The sequence below is a fragment of the Grus americana genome, chromosome 2, assembly GCF_028858705.1.
Source record: "Grus americana isolate bGruAme1 chromosome 2, bGruAme1.mat, whole genome shotgun sequence".
NCBI classification, from domain to species: Eukaryota; Metazoa; Chordata; class Aves; order Gruiformes; family Gruidae; genus Grus; species Grus americana.
In genome coordinates, this window is record NC_072853.1 from 29,522,423 (window position 1) to 29,540,770 (window position 18,348).

Sequence of the window (18,348 nt, forward strand, 5' to 3'; positions counted from 1 at the left end):
AATTCCTCACAAAAACCTTCTCAGTTTACAGGTGATAAATAATACAAATCCTACAGACTGTCTCTTCATACTCAATAGTGCTACATTTTTCCAAGGCACTACTTGAAAATTATCACCTAAACTTGCTAAGTCAAACCCCAGTTGACCAGCACGTTGGAGAATATGGATTTCTTTGCCTTCTCTTCAGTTCCTTGTCTGACTCTGGCTTGATTATTTCTGGCATCCACAGATACCTCTGTCTAGGTTGTGTCTTTGATACTGTTTAAGAAATGAATTCCTGTAAGAGTAGCAGGGCTCACACAGGACATTCTCACTTCTTAACCTAAATACTAAGAAAAAAGTACTAGAAATGCCCCACTGGTCCATCCAGCAAAAGTCTGAAACTCAGCTTGAGAAACATTGTGTCTGTTCTTAATAGATGCCTGGAAGAAAATATTATCCAAAATCTGAATAAATGGTGGTAGGAGGGTAGTTTGGTTTATCAAGTGCTGTAAACAAACTGATCCGCTGTCCTTCACTAAGTTTTGTTTCAATGTCATTTTAAGCAACCACCTTCCAGCTGAGTAGCCCAACAGTTTACTGTTGTAACTGCTTTTACCCCTCTGAAATGAATAACGGCTCTCTACATATGGAGATTAACTATCAGAAAACTAATCTTACAATATCTATCCAAAATACTCAAGGTTTGATTTTCTTTGAGCTATCTTGAATTTAAAATACAGGACACACAACAGGGTCCTGATTTATTTGCTATGATGTTTTGCTGCCAAGCTTTTTCCTCTGTAATCATATTACTTAAAGTATTTATGAAGGCTGAGTTTGTTCCTCCTTTATTCAAAGTGTCAGACTGATGACAGCTTTCAAATTATTTTTCAGCATGAAAATTTAAAATATATAGGACTAATTGTAAAAATTAATCACATAAGGCCACTGAAATGACAAGAAACTATAACATTTGCATTGAGTTTGTTTCAAACTCTACAAACTTCCCACTTAAACTCCTTTAAAAAAGTTGCTTGTAACAAAAATGAAGAAATAGACTAGCCAAAGTTCTACATACTCACATCCTTAATGATATATTTCAATCATAATTTACTCAGCAACAAATAGGACTGTCATGGCAGCTGAAGCAACAAGAGGTTTAATGCAATTCAAACACTGGAGTATAAATAATGTCATTAGCATTTGCTATGCATAAGCAAATAAGCTACTCTTCATTTTTCTTCCTGTATTTCACAAGACATTTCTGGACAGATCTATCCATCTGTCCTATATATATATATTTTTTTTAAATAAGCACACACTAAAATTCTATCATACTACATAAGTTCGTGTCGCTTATAAATACAGAAAAGCTCTGTATTGACCATCGTTGAGCTAGCTACATATGCATCTAGTTTAAAAACCACAAATAAGTTATATATTCTAAAAGGTACACTCATCATAAACATGTTCTGTACAGCTGGCACTGAAATAGATTTATGCAGGAAAATATTCAAACATCAGGTCCCAGTATCAGAGTCATGTAGTGCTTGTCCACTGAAGAAATAATGGCAGCCAAGCTGTAATTCCTCCAGAAGTATTATCATAACTCTTTAAAAAATCTTTAAAAATTGGTATTCAAATATTAAAATCTTTTTTCTAGATACAGTACCAGAAAAAGCACCTGAGCCTTCAAAAACTGAAAAATCAACTGAACCAGCTAAGACAATTCAACAGGAACAGCATCAGCTCAATGATGGGAAAGAAGATCCTAAGTGAGTAAATTCAATTAAAAAAATTGAGGCTTTTTTTCCTGACATCCTGACTTAACATTTCTGTGTGCCATATTTCAATTCCTTAAAAGACCCTCCTGTCCTGTAAGGATCTGAAGAGCTTTATTTCAGTTCTAAGGCAACCATATATATGAGGTATTTGTTTAGTATGTGCTTTTGATAGTTTGTTGTGTACATCATCCTAAATTGCAGGAATGAGGAAAAGGATTTGCTCAACCACACTTATATACAAATTCTAACAATGCTGCTGCTCAGTTATCATTGCTCTACCTTAGCAAAGCAGTAAATCCCAGGATGCTGCCCTGAATAACTACAATGTTTGTCACATCATTCTGACTTAAAAGCTTTTTACCCTGCACATTTTTTTGCTGAGTTATACCATTAAATCAGCATTAGTATCCACAACCAGAGGATTAGGATTGTCTCTTCCTGAGAAGAGACAAATAAATTAAACAGTAATGTTCCTTCAGGGGAAAATCTAGGGTCATTCAACCTTTGGAAAAAGCTTAGGTGACTGTTTGTTTTGCTAAAATAGAAACAAATATGAAGTCTAGAAAACAATACTCTTGGAATAGTCTACATTCATTACAGAAGCATAGATTGATAGAATCATAGAATGGCTTGAGTTGGAAGGGACCTCTAAAGGTCATCTAGCCCAACCCCCCTGCAATGAGCTAGTACATCTTCAACTAGATCAGGTTGCTCAGAGCCCCGTCCAACCTGACTTCCAGGGAGGAGGCATCTACCACCTCTCTGGGCAACCTGTTCCAGTGTCTCACCACCCTCATTGTAAAAATGTTCATTTCTTCCTTACATCTAGTCTAAATCTACCCTCTTTTAGTTTAAAACCATTACCCCTTGTCCTCTCACAACAGGCCCTGCAAAAACATTCGTCCCCATCTTTCTTATAATCCCCCTTTAAGTACTGAAAGGCCACAATAATGTCTCCCCAGAGCCTTCTCTTCTCCAAGATAAGATAAACATATAACTAATTTCTCCTTTGCTCTAACTTGCTTCTGTTGCCTCTTATCTTTTTGCTGTGCACATCCAAGAACAGTCTGGGTACATATTCTCTATAACCACTCATTGCGGAGTAGAACACTGCAATTACCTCTGTCTTCTCAACTTTTCATCTCCAGTCTGAACAAACCCAGCTTTCTCAACATCCCCTCATATATTCTGTGCTCCAGTTCACAGTCACCTAATCATCTTAAGAGCCCTCTGCTAGTGTTGTACCATGTGGTCAGTGCCTTTCATGTACAGCTATATACAGATGCAACGACATAAATGTCACACAGAAGGACATAACCACTCCCCCTCAATCAGCTGGCTATGTTTTTTTCTAAGGCATAGCATGTAGTTAGCCTTCATTGCTGTAAGAACACGTTGTGGGTTCCTATGCAATTTGTTGTCCACGAGGACCCCCAGATTCTTTTATGCAAAGCTGTTTTCTAGTCAGTCAGCCCCAAGCTTTTACTCTTGCACGGGGTTATTCCATTCCAGATATGGAAACTTGCATTTGCCTTTGCTAAGCTCCACGAAGGTCCTGCCAGTCTGTCCCCCAGCCTGTTGAGATCCCTTTGAGTAGAAAATAATGAATACACTCAGTCCAGAACAGGGTAGAAACTACTCCTGCTTGCTTTTGCCTTCTATTATTTTGATTACCCTGATGACACAAAGCAAAAGTCTTTCCCTGACAAGGAGTTATTTAATTTATAGAGAAGATTATCTATTTTCTCTCCTTCACCAAGACAGACTTTGTACTGCAGTGACAAGGAATAATCAAGCAAAATACTAATGCATACACCTATATAAAATAATACATGCAATTAAAATAACTGTGACTAGAATGACTGGAAATGTTATAAATAACTTGGTAATTTGAATGTGAATCAGTAGGTCAACAATGAAAACCTAGTTAAAGCATCTCCTTCTTTGTTATTGGAGGATATATTATTAGATGCTTACAGTTCTGCCGGTAAATCCTGTAACCATGGTTAACATAATTACAATATGCTTGTGAAACTAAGAGGTATGGTGCTTATTAGTAGAAGACAAAATCTGTCTGTTAAAAGGAAATTAAAAATGTTTATGTCAAACATTCTCTTCTCAGAGCTGTTCTGACTCACTGTCATGTGTGCATCCAGATATATCTCATCAGTATAAATTGAGCAACAGCTTCTAAAAATACAGTAAATCTTTGGTAAACTCTACTGGCAAAACAGTTACCCGCTAAATTCTGCAGTAGAGCTTGGAAGGCATGGCGCTGGTGTCATTGCATTGGTATGAAACTAAACTAAACAGATCTATTATATGGGTTTCAGAGCTGGAGGGAAAATCATTTTAAAAATGTGCCTTTGAGAGAATGTCCCTGAAGATTCATGGGAGTATATTCAGACACCATTCTTCATCAAGGTCACTACCTTATTGAGTCTATGTGTTCAAATTTACTCACTAGAATATTTTTAAGGAAATCAACTGCCTTTATCACATGAGAAAAGCTACATAAATGTGTATAAATATGGAGAATTTGAGCCCAATAGATACGTGTAATCTACAAAAATAGCAGTAAATGAAATATGTTCAAATCACTCTCTAGCACTAATGCAAACTAGAACAATAGAAAATGCCTCCTGAAAAAGTGTCAGTTGTGAATTATCTTTGCTCAGTGCTAATTTCTAGGTATTCCAATACCTGAAAATTATTTGGAAAAGTGCTAGTTTTGCTAGTCAAAACGATATCAAGGACTGTTTATACAACTCGACAGGATAGTCAACTGAGAGTCCCATCATGCAGGAGTTTTCCCTGTGTTCTGGTTTTGGCTGAGATAGAGTTAATTTTCTTCCTACTAGTTGGCATAGTGTTGTGTTTGGGATTTAGTATGAAAATAATGTTGATAACACACTAATGTTTTAGTTGTTGCTAAGCAGTGTTTACAATTAATTCAAGAACTTTTCAACTTCCCAGGCCCTGCCAGCGAGGAGACATGAGCCTTCTGCAGTAGGTGCACAAGAAGCTGGGAGGGGGCACAGTCAGGACAGCTGACTCAAACTGGTCAAAGGGATATTCCATACCATATGATATCATACTCAGCAATAAAACTAGAGGGACTACTAAAATGTCTTTATCCCAACCCATGAGTTTTCTCACCAATTCTCTTCCAATTCTCTCCCCCATCCTGATGCAGGGGGAGTGAGCTAGCAGCTGTGTGGTGCTTAGTTGCTGACTGGGGTTAAATCATGACACTGTCACTGTTTAATCTACATTTGGGTGATGTCCGAATACAGATTAGTAACAAGTGGTGTCCCCTGTATTGGGAGCAATAATATTTAATAACTTTATTAATGACACAGACAGTGGGATGGAGCGCACCCTCGGCAAGTTTGCAGATGACACCAAGCTGAGTGGTGCAGTTGATTCACTGGAGGGAAGGGGTGCCATCCAGAGAGACCTGGACAGGTTTGAGAGGTGGGCCCATACAAACCTTATAAAGTTCAACAAGGCCAAGTGCAAGGTCTGGGCAATCATCAGTATCAGTACAGGCTGGGCGGAGAATGGATTGAGAGTAGCCCTGAGGAGAAGGACTTGGAGGTGTTGGTGGACGAGAAGTTCAACATGAGCTGGCAATGCGCACTTGCAGCCCAGAAAGCCAACTGTATCCTGGGATGCATCAAAAGAAGTGTGGCCAGCAGGTCAAGGGAGGTAATTCTCCCCCTCTACTCGGTTCTCATGAAACCCCACTTGGAGTACTGCCTCCAGCTCTGGTGTCCCCAGCACAATAAAGGCATGGACCTGTTAGAGCAGATCCAGAGGAGGGCCACAAAAATGGTCAGAGGGCTGAAAAACCTCTCCTATGAAGACAGGCTAAGAGAGTTGGTCTTGTTCAGCCTGGAGAAGAGAAGGCTCCACGGAAACCTTATTGCAGCCTTTCAATATATAAAAGGGGCTTATAAAAAAGATGGAGAGAGACTTTTTTCCAGGGACTGTAGTGACAGGACAAGGGGTAATGGTTTTAAACTAAAAGTGGGTAGATTTAGATTAGATGTAAGGAACACATTTTTTTATGATGAGGGTGGTGAGACACTGGTTGCCCAGAGAAGTTGTGGATGCCCCATCCCTGGGAGTCTTCAAGGCCAGATTGGATGGGGCTTTGAGCAACATGATCTAATGGAAGATGTCTCTGCCCACAGCAGAGGGGTTGGACTAGATGATCTTTAAAGGTCTCTTCCAAACCGTTCTATGATACTGTTATGGAAAGAGCCATAATTTGGTTGGTTGAATGAAATCCAGGTTGGTGAAATGGTTAATAGAATTTTCTTAACTGGAATTTCAGATTTTGTCCAAGTGTATTTCAGGGAGCAGCAAGGGCCAGCTCCTCCCTGAGGGAAGGAGGGATGGAAGCCAATGGTAACCCCAGTGTAAGCAGTGTCCTTACCAACAAGGTGAAGTCCCACAGGGTATAAACACAGCAAGCAGAGCCGGATCTTACTAACAGGGACCATCAACAAGACAAAGTGATGAACCACATTTAAGGTCCATCCAGGGAGTTCAGTCAGGAGCAAAAAACACATGGTCAGAGACAAGGCTACAACATGACTTCCAAGTCCATCCAGGAGACAGGACCGGAGACAGAACCGGAGATAGACACATCTAGGTGTAGCTCAGGCAGTGACTAAGGCCTGAGCTTAAGTGGACACCCCAGGCCTATGGGCAGAGGGTGTGGGTGGAAGTCCCAGTGGAGGCTGCTCATGGCCATTAAGGCCTCTTGGTGTTCCCAGGGCCCTGGTACTATATTTTGGCTTAGACAGACTATTTTCCTATCCTAATCACCCTCAAAAGTCAAAGTTGAATAAAAAGTCACTTGATCTGTACAGTAAGAAATCATCAGTATGCCCACAAACTGTGAGTAAGATATATAATAAGGTTTTTGGATATATATCTGTTCACAACCCATATACATCCACAGCACCTCAACTTTCATGGATATTATGTTGGTAGAGAAGGTTTCACCTAATCTTCTGTTACTGTGACTTTTAATTTTTTAAAATGCATCTGTGCAGGCTCAGATGATACATAGAGTAAGGAAGAGGGAAAAAGGCAGCTGATATGTTTGAAACAGCACACTTTTCATTTAGATCAGACCTGTGTCTCTCCATGCAGAATTTCAGGGGAAGGTAATAAGCTTCCAAGTAAGGACTATCAATTTTAAAATCTTAGGTAATATTGCTTTGTGAACAATTATACTAATGTAATTAACTTACCTGAAATCAGTAAGACTATTTATATGTATGACAGTTTGCAAGACTGTGCACCAGCTGTGTCCTTCTTCCAGTTCAGCTTCACTAAAGCAGCTTTTTAGTCATGGTGCAGCACAGCCTGTAGTATCTATTAACAGGAAAATAGATTTTTGAACTTCCTCTGAGAGAACAAATAATTTTTTTTTCTTGCTAAGTGAATGACAGCTTTGACAAAGACTGCGTTTAGTCCTGAAAATTCCCATAGAAACTGTTCACAAGAAAAAAAAAATATTTCTGGCTTTCCCTCTCAACATTTCCTCATTTTTAAAATACAGCAGTACATGGCAGTGGACATTAATAAACAGTAGAGAGACATATCACTGGTCTCAGCCACCTGAAAACAATGTCTGAAAGAGGAGACACACAAGAATGGCTGATGTGCCAAGGCACTGAATTATGGCCGAATGACCGAAACTTTGAATGTCTGTTTCCTAATGGCTTAGGATTGCACACAAGTCGGCCCTGTATGCCAATAGATTGTTTCTCCCCTCCATCTTTAATGATAATATAACAGAACAGTAGGTAATTTCCATGAATAGCTATTTGTTGAGCCATAATAATCTCTGGGAGGGAGGGCTAACACTATGCTGTCTCTTCACAGCAAGAAATGAGGGAACAGAACAATACTCAGGACCTAATTTGCAATCTAAGAGAAGACAGTGGAGTATTATTAACAAGGAACTAGCACAAAGCCTCATTGCAGCCTTTATAATACATTGAGATTGCTTTCTGTTGGGGAGGGTTCGTAAAAACACATATGTGCATACACAATCCTGCACTTTTTTGAAATGCAGTGCAAGCATTTCACATGAGATACGGTGCAGCCCTTAAGCAAATATGAGACATTGCCAGGGAGCTACGAGGACCAGCCCCTGCCTCAGGGACAGGGAGCTGGCAACATGGTGGACAGGGGAGCAAGGTGAGCAGGGCAGGTCCAGGGCTAGCAGCCACAGCCAGCCCAGAGCCCAGATCACCAGGCAAGCCTGTGGTGACAAGGGGCCAAGCCAGGAAGGCAGTCAGCTGGTCAGTGCCCAGTGAGGGGAACTGGAGTCAGGCACAGCCCTGGGACAGCCAGGCAGGGCTGTGGCCAGGCGGGATATCAGTCTGCGGGTGTGGGCCAGGGTCTGTGGGGCCCATGGCCAAGCACAGGCGCTATTGCACCTGATGCTCAGTGGGCTCAGCACTACAGCCACCACCAAAAGCAAAGGTCTCCAGACCACCTTGCTCTGCAAAAACAGGAAGATAGCCATTTGCACACAAGAGAAAATGACAACACACTTTGTCAGGGTACTGTTTGGAACCCAAAATCTTACAAAAAAAGTAAAAAATAAAAAATTAAAAAGGCATGGATTAGATGATCACAAAAATGATGTAAGAGAGGCAAATAGGAGACCTTGCACTGAAGGCTGGGAACCAACACAGAGGCTGTGGCATGTGGTAGCCAGTGAAAAGGACAGTGTAGAGTGTTTTGGCATGTAGGAGTAAAGGGGAGACAGATGCCTAAGGAACAAGTAGCAGTGCAGATGCCTGGCATCAGGGGACGAGACAAAGAAGTTGCAGCAAGTCCTAGAGAACGTAGAGTATGGAAGAATGATAACAAAGCATCTGAGAGCATAGATCAGAGAAAATGGAAAGGTACAAATCGCTTCCATGACCTCTTCTCTCCTCTGTGTCTTTTAAAAGCCTTTAAGCCTGGCTAAAGTTGTAAGAGCGTTTCATCTTCCCAGATTACCAAGGTGATTACAATGTACTATTTATACTAAGGCAGTACTCTGAAACCCCGGTCAAGGATAATGAACCTTACTCCACAAAAGGCTGTGTAAAATGACAATCCATATTCGCAGGCTGCATATCCAAGAGTACATAAAGGAAAAAATACAGTAGGTAACCGGGACTTCGGATGCTTTTAGATTTCACCTCAAGATCTTACATATTCTGAGTTATGTTTAGAGAGGAACAAAAAATTATATCTGATATGGCACCTTCAGAATCTAGGTATTATGAACAAAACATGGTCATATAAAATTCACTAAATAAATTTTAATAAAATATAAAAATTATACAAAATAATGTTTAACATTCCTACCCAGTAAAGGTACTCTTCTGACAGTGTTGCAAACTCCCAGATGAGCGCAAGTGGTTCAGGAATACCAAGTTTTGTGCTCATAGTTTGCCTTTTTCATAGCCACATCCTATTACCTACTAGGCTATACCAGTCCTTCTCAGGTCCATAAAGGAGATTTTTTTTTTTTCCCTCTCTAATTTGGCTAATAGCAAAAAAAGATAACAAAACAAACAAAGATTAAGAGGCAATTTGCTATGTGGTGCATAGCCAGGTTAATAAAGAGAACTCCTGCTGGTAGCATGTTCTTAGTGAGTAATGCACTTCATTTAGCTCAATTACCTCGACCAAGAAAATTACCGTGCTTATTAGTGCTTGCCATCCACTAGTTGCAACACATCAATTCACCAAGCAGATGCATCTTAGAGAAACTATGTCCTATCACAAGAACAAAATCTCAGCACCCTACTGAAACAGGCCCACTATCAGCCCTCTGCAGAGTCTCCAGAAATCCTTGATTACTGTAGGAACACCAGGGACCCAAAAAGATGACACTCATGGTACTAAACTTCAATCGACTTGAGATAAAGTAAAACAAGGCCAATGTTGGGCACTTCTGAAAAAACTCAGTTTAAACATAGTTGCAAGCACATTTTATAGAGACTAATACCTTACCTTAGTTGTTTCCAGCTACTCACTGATGTACTTGAAATTGTAAACAGAAGGAACACACCCAGTATACTTTGTAAGCTGACTGAAAAGACATTAATGTATTAAAAAATCAAAATACTTTTCTTAGCACTTATATTCCTTCTGCTTAGGTCTTTCTTTCAGACCTTGTCACTTTTACTGCTTGGATTTGAATTTCTGCAATGGCTAAATTGAGAACCTGCAAATTAAACAGAAAGGTGATGGTGTGCTGCCTGTACCAAAATGGATTAAACTTGCTGTAATCATTGCTGAGATGTATTTTCCTAGAGCCTTTAAATTCTATCCATTCTGCAAGATGCAGTTACCCATGCTACTTAATGCCATTCACTCTGCATGACAATCAAGTAGGTAGCCTGAAGTTAAAAAGGTAGCAAATTCAGAAGTTTTTCCTTGAAGACTAAATAAAGCAAGTAAAGGGATGGGAATGTCATTATACAGACTGAAATGCCGCTCTTTTTTTTTTTCTTCCCTTGCATGATTTTAAATTATATATTCAGAATATTCATATATATTTATTTCTGACTGTATAAATGGGAGAAATTATTTTTTTAGAGTATGTAAGAAAACAAGGGTATAGTTTGTCATACTTTGCCACTGATTTATTTCTTTAATTAAAAGCATTTTGTGTAAATCCTCCACTGACCTAACATTTTTCAAAGTAAGAAGATACCTTTTTTGTGAAGGAGGAAATGGTAATTTATTAAAAATATTATCTCTGCTATTATCTGTTGAGTCAATTGTGGGGGAAAAAGCAAAGCAATGATCACTGTGACCCATACACTAGTGTGTGTGATATAACTGCACCAAACAATTGCAAATATACCCGTGGCTTTCTTCATAAATCTCAAAGACAAATAAATCTAAGACATAATGCTTGTTATCATTTAGTAAAGGAAAACAGATTATTACTTCATGACTAGTGTAATTATTCATGCCTAAAATTAATCTTATCTAGTCCTATTTATTAAAATACCCTGTCTCCAGCTATTTACTCATTTTCCAAATATTAGCTATTTAAGATTAAAACATCCCATCTTGTGCAGGACAAGAGAAGAACAGAGGAAACAGTGATAGGCAGAGATATGAGAATCAGTTAAGTCAAAGGGGTCTGGCAGCCCAGTCTTATTCAGTGGCCTGGATAAACAGTACTCGAGAGGAGATGTGCTGTCCACAGGGAACTTGCCTCCTTTGTTGCTGAATTTGGAAAAGAATGTGGCAGAAGCCTGCAGAAGGGGAAAGGATGGTCTTAGATAGTGGTAACTGAAAGTCATCTCAGAGGAATAGGTTCTTTCTCTCTCTCACCAAGTTTCTCTCTGATACTATGAATTGAGTTCCTGCACAAGTGGCTGTATAGCAGTTTACCACTAACGAAGGCAGAATTGCAACAAAGTTGGTTGCACCGAATTAATTTTATATAGTTAGCATAGGCAACAATAGTACATGGCATGAAGTTCAGTATATTGTGAAAGTCTGCCAGGGTTTCCAACAGTGGAGCAACTTTAGTTGCCACGCAAGCTGAATCAATGCCACCACTTCCTTCTCTTTTATTTTTACCCTGACTAGTTGAATTAAAGCTTCCTGAAGCATATATCAGCTAAAAGATTCTTAGTCAAGTACTCACACCTCTGTGCACTGAAAGTTATAAAATTAACTAATATTCTTAGTCATCATACAATTATTACCCTTTTCCCAAATATTTTTCCTTTGGGGGGAAAAAAAAACCCAAACAAAACAAACAAAAAAACCCCCGGTAACAGAAAATGAAAATGTTCAAATGGCCAAAAAGTAAGATAAAATGAAGGGGATATACATTTTATCTCATGTTCACAGGAGACAGGAGAAATTGTATTGAGAGAGATTTATGTTGAGAAAAAAATTGTACAATGAGGCTAGCGAAGCACTAGAATAAATTCTTTAGGAAGAATATGTAATAGCTGTCACTAGACATATTTAAGAACAGGTAAGGCAGGAATCTGTCAGGAATGGCACAGGTATAGTTCATCCTGCTTTGAGCTGTGGGGACAAGGATTACCGGATATCTCAAAGTACTCTACAGCCCTATGGTTGTGTGATTTTTTTAGGATCTGTATGAAAACAGATAAGAAATGAAAGCATCTATTGAAAATTAAGTTTTTCAAATTTGAGACATTCTGTTGCAACTTTTTAAAAAATTCACTATGAGAAATATTATAGTGTTTTCATTTTAGCTTTTTATTCCTTGTGTATTAATAAAAACTGAAGAATAGAAAGTTCGAAGGATTTGTGCTATGCTCATGAACTCTGTACAGCACTGGATCATACTCTAAGACATTTTTTTCCTTAGTCATAAATTATTATATGCTTATGTAAATAAGTTATGAGTTTGCATTTAAATGTGTTTGAATGTAACAGATGTTATGTGTATATGATGAGAAATATCTTTAAAAATTCCTGATAAAAGGCAGGTGTCCCAGACAGATTTAATCACTTACAGATAAGAAAGCCCCAATGACACGTCAGCACCAGATAAAGAAATAAGTGAGGCAAGACTGCCTCACTCATTATCATATGGTTCTTTCTTAGAATATTATACTTTTGTTCTAAAGCAATTAGTGTCAGAAATGATGTTTCCCTTATTTTTTACATCATAGTAAATATCCAGTGCCATTAAACAACTTTATCTCACCAGTGACATTAAAGAAAGGTGATTTTTCAAAGTTAATTGATACTTTCAACATTCATCCTACTTTCTTTTGCATAGTTCACTGCAAAATTACTAATTAAAATAAAGTCTTATTCACATTTTAATCTGGTACCTCAGTGAGAATTCCATGTGTTCAGCATTGAGACAGATTTCTCCTTAGAGAGTACTGTAAAGAAGATTAGAGGATTCAGAGCGTGTTGTGATTGAATAACTAGGAGGATTGTCAAAGAAGCTGCTGTGACAAACCTTTGAACTAAACAGGAGGAATGTCATGCAGCCTTCATGATCAGATTTCAGTCTGCACTGCACCAAGAAGTTTGTTCTGAGTTCAATACCTGTAGATAACTCTGAAAGACAGTGGCTTCCTTGAACATTGTTACTTCTATATCCATTTTGCTGTATGAATACAAGTTGAGATCTGGGAAATGGGTGACCTCCGCATTTTATTTCAATAACACTTGCTTAGGGCCAAAACAAGCATAATTTCTGTACAAAGACTCTGAACTAAGGGAAAGTCATTCATTCCAATGTAAAGTTTTATTGACACAGTGTTCACATGAAGCTTATTAATGCTTATAGCCTATTCTTGCTTCTATAGATAACCAAAACCAACCCAAATATTATGATGTTACTATGTTTAATGAAATATGCAAGAACATAGACAGTAGGACAAAAGTAACATCAGTTTAAATTCAAATTGTATTGGGAAGAATAACTCAATCCTAAACCAGAATGAAAGCCAAAACGTATTTTATTCTTTTTTTGTTGCGAAGAAAAGTTAATATTCTGCCAGTATTTCAAAACATGCAGTAAATAGAGAAAGACATAGTCTTCTTGTTCACCGAAGAGGAGTCTCTCTTAAACACTTTCCCTCTTAAAAGAAGAGATGGGGCAGAGGAAGATACTTATTTCAAGGCTACTAAAGAAAATTATAACTTAATTAAGAGCTTTTTGAAACTCTATGGGGTCAAACATGTCAACAGTTTGTTTCAAGACTGTAAGATAATACATTTATCTTAGAAATTCACCTTCATAGCACTTAAGCTGTTGAGATTTTTGGTCGTAGTGGACCCCATGGTACTTATACAAGTTGAGTTACTCATTCACTTTCCAAACCTTTATATATTTCAAGCTTGTTTGCTGAAAAGGATTTCCTGTCATGCTGTATCCATTCTCTTACATTCTTGGGAATCACTGTCTACAACAGTTTTCATGATCTTAGCTAATATAATCTTGAAGTCTGTCATGCTTGTTTCAACTGCTGCTCACTCATATTAGAAGGCTGTCTAGAATCCCCATCTTTAAAAGCTTAGAAACTTTCTTCAGACCTTTAACTCATACTCATTTGTGGTGTTTCTATTAACATTTATTCTTATTAAAATACTGTTCCTCAGCTCAAATACCTCTTTTCCCTACATGATTCTCCACCAAAATTTGAATTTATAGACAATGATCCTCTTGCCTCTTATCTGTTTTCTGTCCTTTTTAAAGCCAGGTTCCCAGTTGCCTTGATCATTGTTAGGGACTTTATAGAGTTTCCTATGTGAATTCACCTTTTGAGTATAGTTGGTCAGAATAACTCTCACAATGCTTCCTTCACTGGCAATACGTCAGATGCATTCTAGCGTTACATTTGCACCAGTGTTTTTCATAGCTGGATTACAGTATGGCTCATAGGCACCTTGTTGTTAACTAAAACACTTGGATATTTACCCTTTTGTCATCTGCAATTGATGATCCCACCATTTACAGAAGAAAATCTTACAGTTTGTTTCTAAATGCGTGTCTGCATTATGTAGCATTAGATTTGTTCTCATTTCTATTAGTCTAAATAATTCAATTTTTTCTGTATAGGAATCAATCCTACTTTTTAATCTTCCAAATCCAATGTCCTATCAAACATCATTAGCACACTACTACATTTTGTACCAAAGTCATTAAAGAAAATATTAAAGCTCAATCCTAAAACTCCATAAGCCTCCTGTGCAAGTAAAGAAGGATAGGCTCCTTTCGTGGGCAATTCAGAGCAGAAACCTATCTTAATAATTCTGAACCTCTCCTCAGAGAAGCCTTCTACTGACTATAAAGGGAGCATAATCAGAATAGGTAGAGTTAGCTTTTTGGACTAGCCCTGTTCCTGTACGAAGCAGATAACTAACATTTTTTCAGTTACAAAGAAACATTTCCTGGTCATTTAGGATGTGTGAGCTTAGATTCGGAGCTGGGGACAGATAGAGGGTTCTGGTTTCTATAACATTACCCACACTGGGATCGTCAGCAGAAATTGAGGATGTGGTTGTGAGTCAATACCTTTCATGATGCCTAGAACTACATTTTTTTATCTCACCAAAATCCTTCTCAGCTATACCATCATGTTTTGTGGACATTTGCATTGTCATATCCTTCTGAAAATTGGTTATTTGAATTAGAAATTCTCCATAATTTATTCAAGACAACAAATTATTTTTTCAAGACATGGGTTGTAAATACGATCATAAATAAATCATAATGTCAATGCTCAATAAAAGCACTAAAGGTTCTATTGCAAGATCAAGAGTTTTATTTCCAGGTAGACAGGAGAAAGCTTCTTAAGTGCTGCAAAAAGAAGGGTTCTAACTGAAATCAGCAAAAAATGGTATGGATTTTTTTCAAGCAGCAGCATACATTTATGAAATACATTTTCTAAGGGGTCACCTGGTAGATAAAAGATGGAGTTGAACTCAGGTATTTGATGTTCATGGCCAAAAAGCAAGAAAGAATTAAACTCTAGATTGCAACTTAGAAAAGGGTAAACTTGATTTATTCTGCAACAAGCTATTGCATTTCTTGATCCCTGTTTTTTTGAACTCTTAACACAGAAAACTTCAAAGCCATAGCACCTAACAGATGTTACATACATTAGCACACTCAACACAGTATTTCAATGACCTGTTCTTTCAAGGCCATTTTCTTCCACTATGTTATAGGTGTCTAAATCTTTTCTCTTGGCATAGGGAGAATTAAGGGACTGTAATTTTATTCACTAAACGAACAAGTCAAAACCTACAAGTTAAAAAGATAAAACCTACAAAATAAAAACATAAGAAAACTACATTATTATTATACTTCTATTGTTACATGTGTTGCTTTTGTTAAACAAAATACATTTGAGGTAATAACAAAACTGTGTGCATAGTACATGAGTTGTGGTCCTGACTTTTTCATTTCCTAGGCCATTTGAAATTACTACTTCTGCAGGGAATAAACATTTCCACTCTGTAAAGGACTACATGGTGTAGTAAGTTTGATTATCATCTGAGAGCTTTCATATAGAGAATAAAACTGAAAAGAGCCTGGTATGAAATCAATATAGTCTGTAATTGTAACTGTGAGGTGAGAATGAACATAATTATGGATTCAAAATGAGGCATTATCTCCTTAGCAAAGCATGCTAAATATGTAAGTAAAACTAACCACTCTTACAGGCACAACATCTGAAAGTCTGAGGAGCAGCAAACCAGACCAGAAAAAATGGCAATGTAGTATGATGGACAAATTAAAATGATTAAATGTGGTCTCTTCAAAGAGAATTACCTTAGAAGGTTCTCTGACTTGGAAAATGTACTCTTGCTCCTGCCGGCTGTCATGTTCTGCTGGCAGCTATGTGTTTATGTATATGAAATTATAAAATAGATATTAATAGAGTTAATGAAAAAGTTTACCACATGAAAGAGCACACACATAAAAAAGTGAGGAGAAGAAGAGGAAAACACCTCAACTCTGCCTGGAAAATGATCTCAGGCTAGTCAGGAGGTGCTGAGCTAAACCCTAATTTCCACCAAGAGTGCCGCATGCGGTGAAAGGCAGCTGCACGGCACTGGTGTCATGTATTCATGGCAAAGGACCGTTTAATGCAAGTGAAGTTTGAACAGGCTTCATCAACCAAGGCAATTTAAAGTGCACCTCCACATGAAGCACAAGTACAATACACGTCTTCAAATTAGCGGTATTCAATATGCAGCCTCCTCCATCTATATTAACCAGTGGACATTTAAAGTAAGCATTTCATTACCAGAAAATAATAGAGGAGGAGATAACGCAAACCAATGAGAAGTAGGGCAAGGAAAATCAATTTCTCATCAACTGTGGGGCAAATATAACTTTAAATAAATTCACATAGTTCCTAATCAGTACCAGATAACAACATGGTTCCTTTGGGCTATACTGCAGTGATAAAGCACCAAATTTATGATAGAGGAGACTTTAACTTTTATTGGAAAGGCTGTGACATAACAAGAAAATCCCACATATCTTACAGCTTATCCCTAGAAAGCAGACATGCTTTGGCATGACACTTGTGTATTTTACCATAAAATACCTAATGCCCTCAGCAAATACAGCAACAGCAAAGAGTAAGAATTATTTGAAATTCTTTGCATAGAAGCTGAAAAACTAATTGTGACATGTTAGCTCAAAACAAGAAAGGAATTCATTACACTGCTGATGGCCTGAGCAAAGGGAATATGTGACACAAAAGGAACTGTGATGACATTACAAAATATATCAGAACTGTTTGATTGATCTCCTGTCTGGTGACTTTTAAGAAATAGACACTACAGAAGACTTAAATTAGAGGAATGATAACCACATTACTTCCAGACTTCTGCTGCTTTTAAGAGCTTATCTCCATTTTATCCAATGATTTTATTGCTGAAGGATTTTCACATCCTTAAGTCATACTTCCTTGGGCACCGTGATATGTGTTGTGTCTCCAGAAAACTGTGCTTCTCAAAAAGCTACACACATCCCACTCCAACACTCTCCTTTTTTAGAAACAACTCCTTCTGTTAGGAACTTCAAAGTAGGTTTAGGTCTTGAGGAGACATAGTGTTTATCCAAAGATCACTTTGGAGTGTTTTTAATTTCTTCCCTACTCAAGATGTTGTCATATCACTTTCCCTCTGCTCACCTTTGGGAAGGTCTTCTCAAGAAAATTTCCCACATGCCTCACTCTTGGTCTGCTTCTTCTCTTGCTGTAACATCCACATCCTCATGGTATTTGGGACAGAGCTGAAAAACCAATAACAAGAACGAACAATTCTGTGCTCTATTGGGCATAGTTCGCAGGGTTTTGGTACAGAGGTTTGACCTGTGAGGAAGGAGGCATTGAGCTGCTCTGTGCCAGTCACAGCCATTTCCAGACAACTCTGACACCAGTGTGTGACACAGCTGAGAAGTGTTGAGTCTAGGATACAGAAGAAAACCCCATATCCTGGTCTCCGCATAGAGGAAGCCCAAATGCATGGCCCAGTTTCCAGCTGAGTGGTACTCCAAAACAGCCCCAGTTTGCATAATCAGACACTAGCGAGAAATTGAGGATGAAATTTCAAAAGACGTGATCAAGAAACACCTTCAGCTAGATTTTCTAATTAACTGTGCAGTATGCAGAGATCCTATTAAAAGCATTAGTTTCAGTGCAGAATGTGAGAGTGCAGCTGTTTGAAAATGAACAGTCCTCAGGTTTGAAGAAATGTTCTGAGTGATGGAGTATCAGCTCAGTGTTACTATGACCCTGAGTAAACTACAGTGGGGCACTTAGTGGAAACAGAAGCAGCTTCAGCAGGAACACCATTGTTTTACTTCCACTTGGTAAAAAATGCAAATTTTTTACCTCATATTAGCTGATATCCATTACAAAAATGAGATTAAATCAATTTTCCCAAGACTAGGAAGCATAAAAAAAGCATAGTCTCTCCTCCCCTACCTGCACATCACAGTCTTTAACTCGGTTATGTCCTGTCATCATTAGGATATTACCATATAATAATGAACACATTGTTG

The 18,348-nt window shown here is 38.1% G+C and overlaps 1 protein-coding gene across 1 annotated transcript in view; it reads left to right on the plus strand.

Annotated features, from left to right (window-relative positions):
* The window catches only part of CNGB3 (cyclic nucleotide gated channel subunit beta 3), a 67,550-nt gene that overhangs the window by 13,513 nt on the left and 35,689 nt on the right, over nucleotides 1-18,348 (plus strand). Inside the window, exon 3 of the mRNA XM_054814891.1 lies at nucleotides 1,646-1,757. Within this exon, the coding sequence (XP_054670866.1) occupies nucleotides 1,646-1,757 (112 nt within the window). The remainder of the gene's footprint in view (nucleotides 1-1,645; nucleotides 1,758-18,348) is intronic.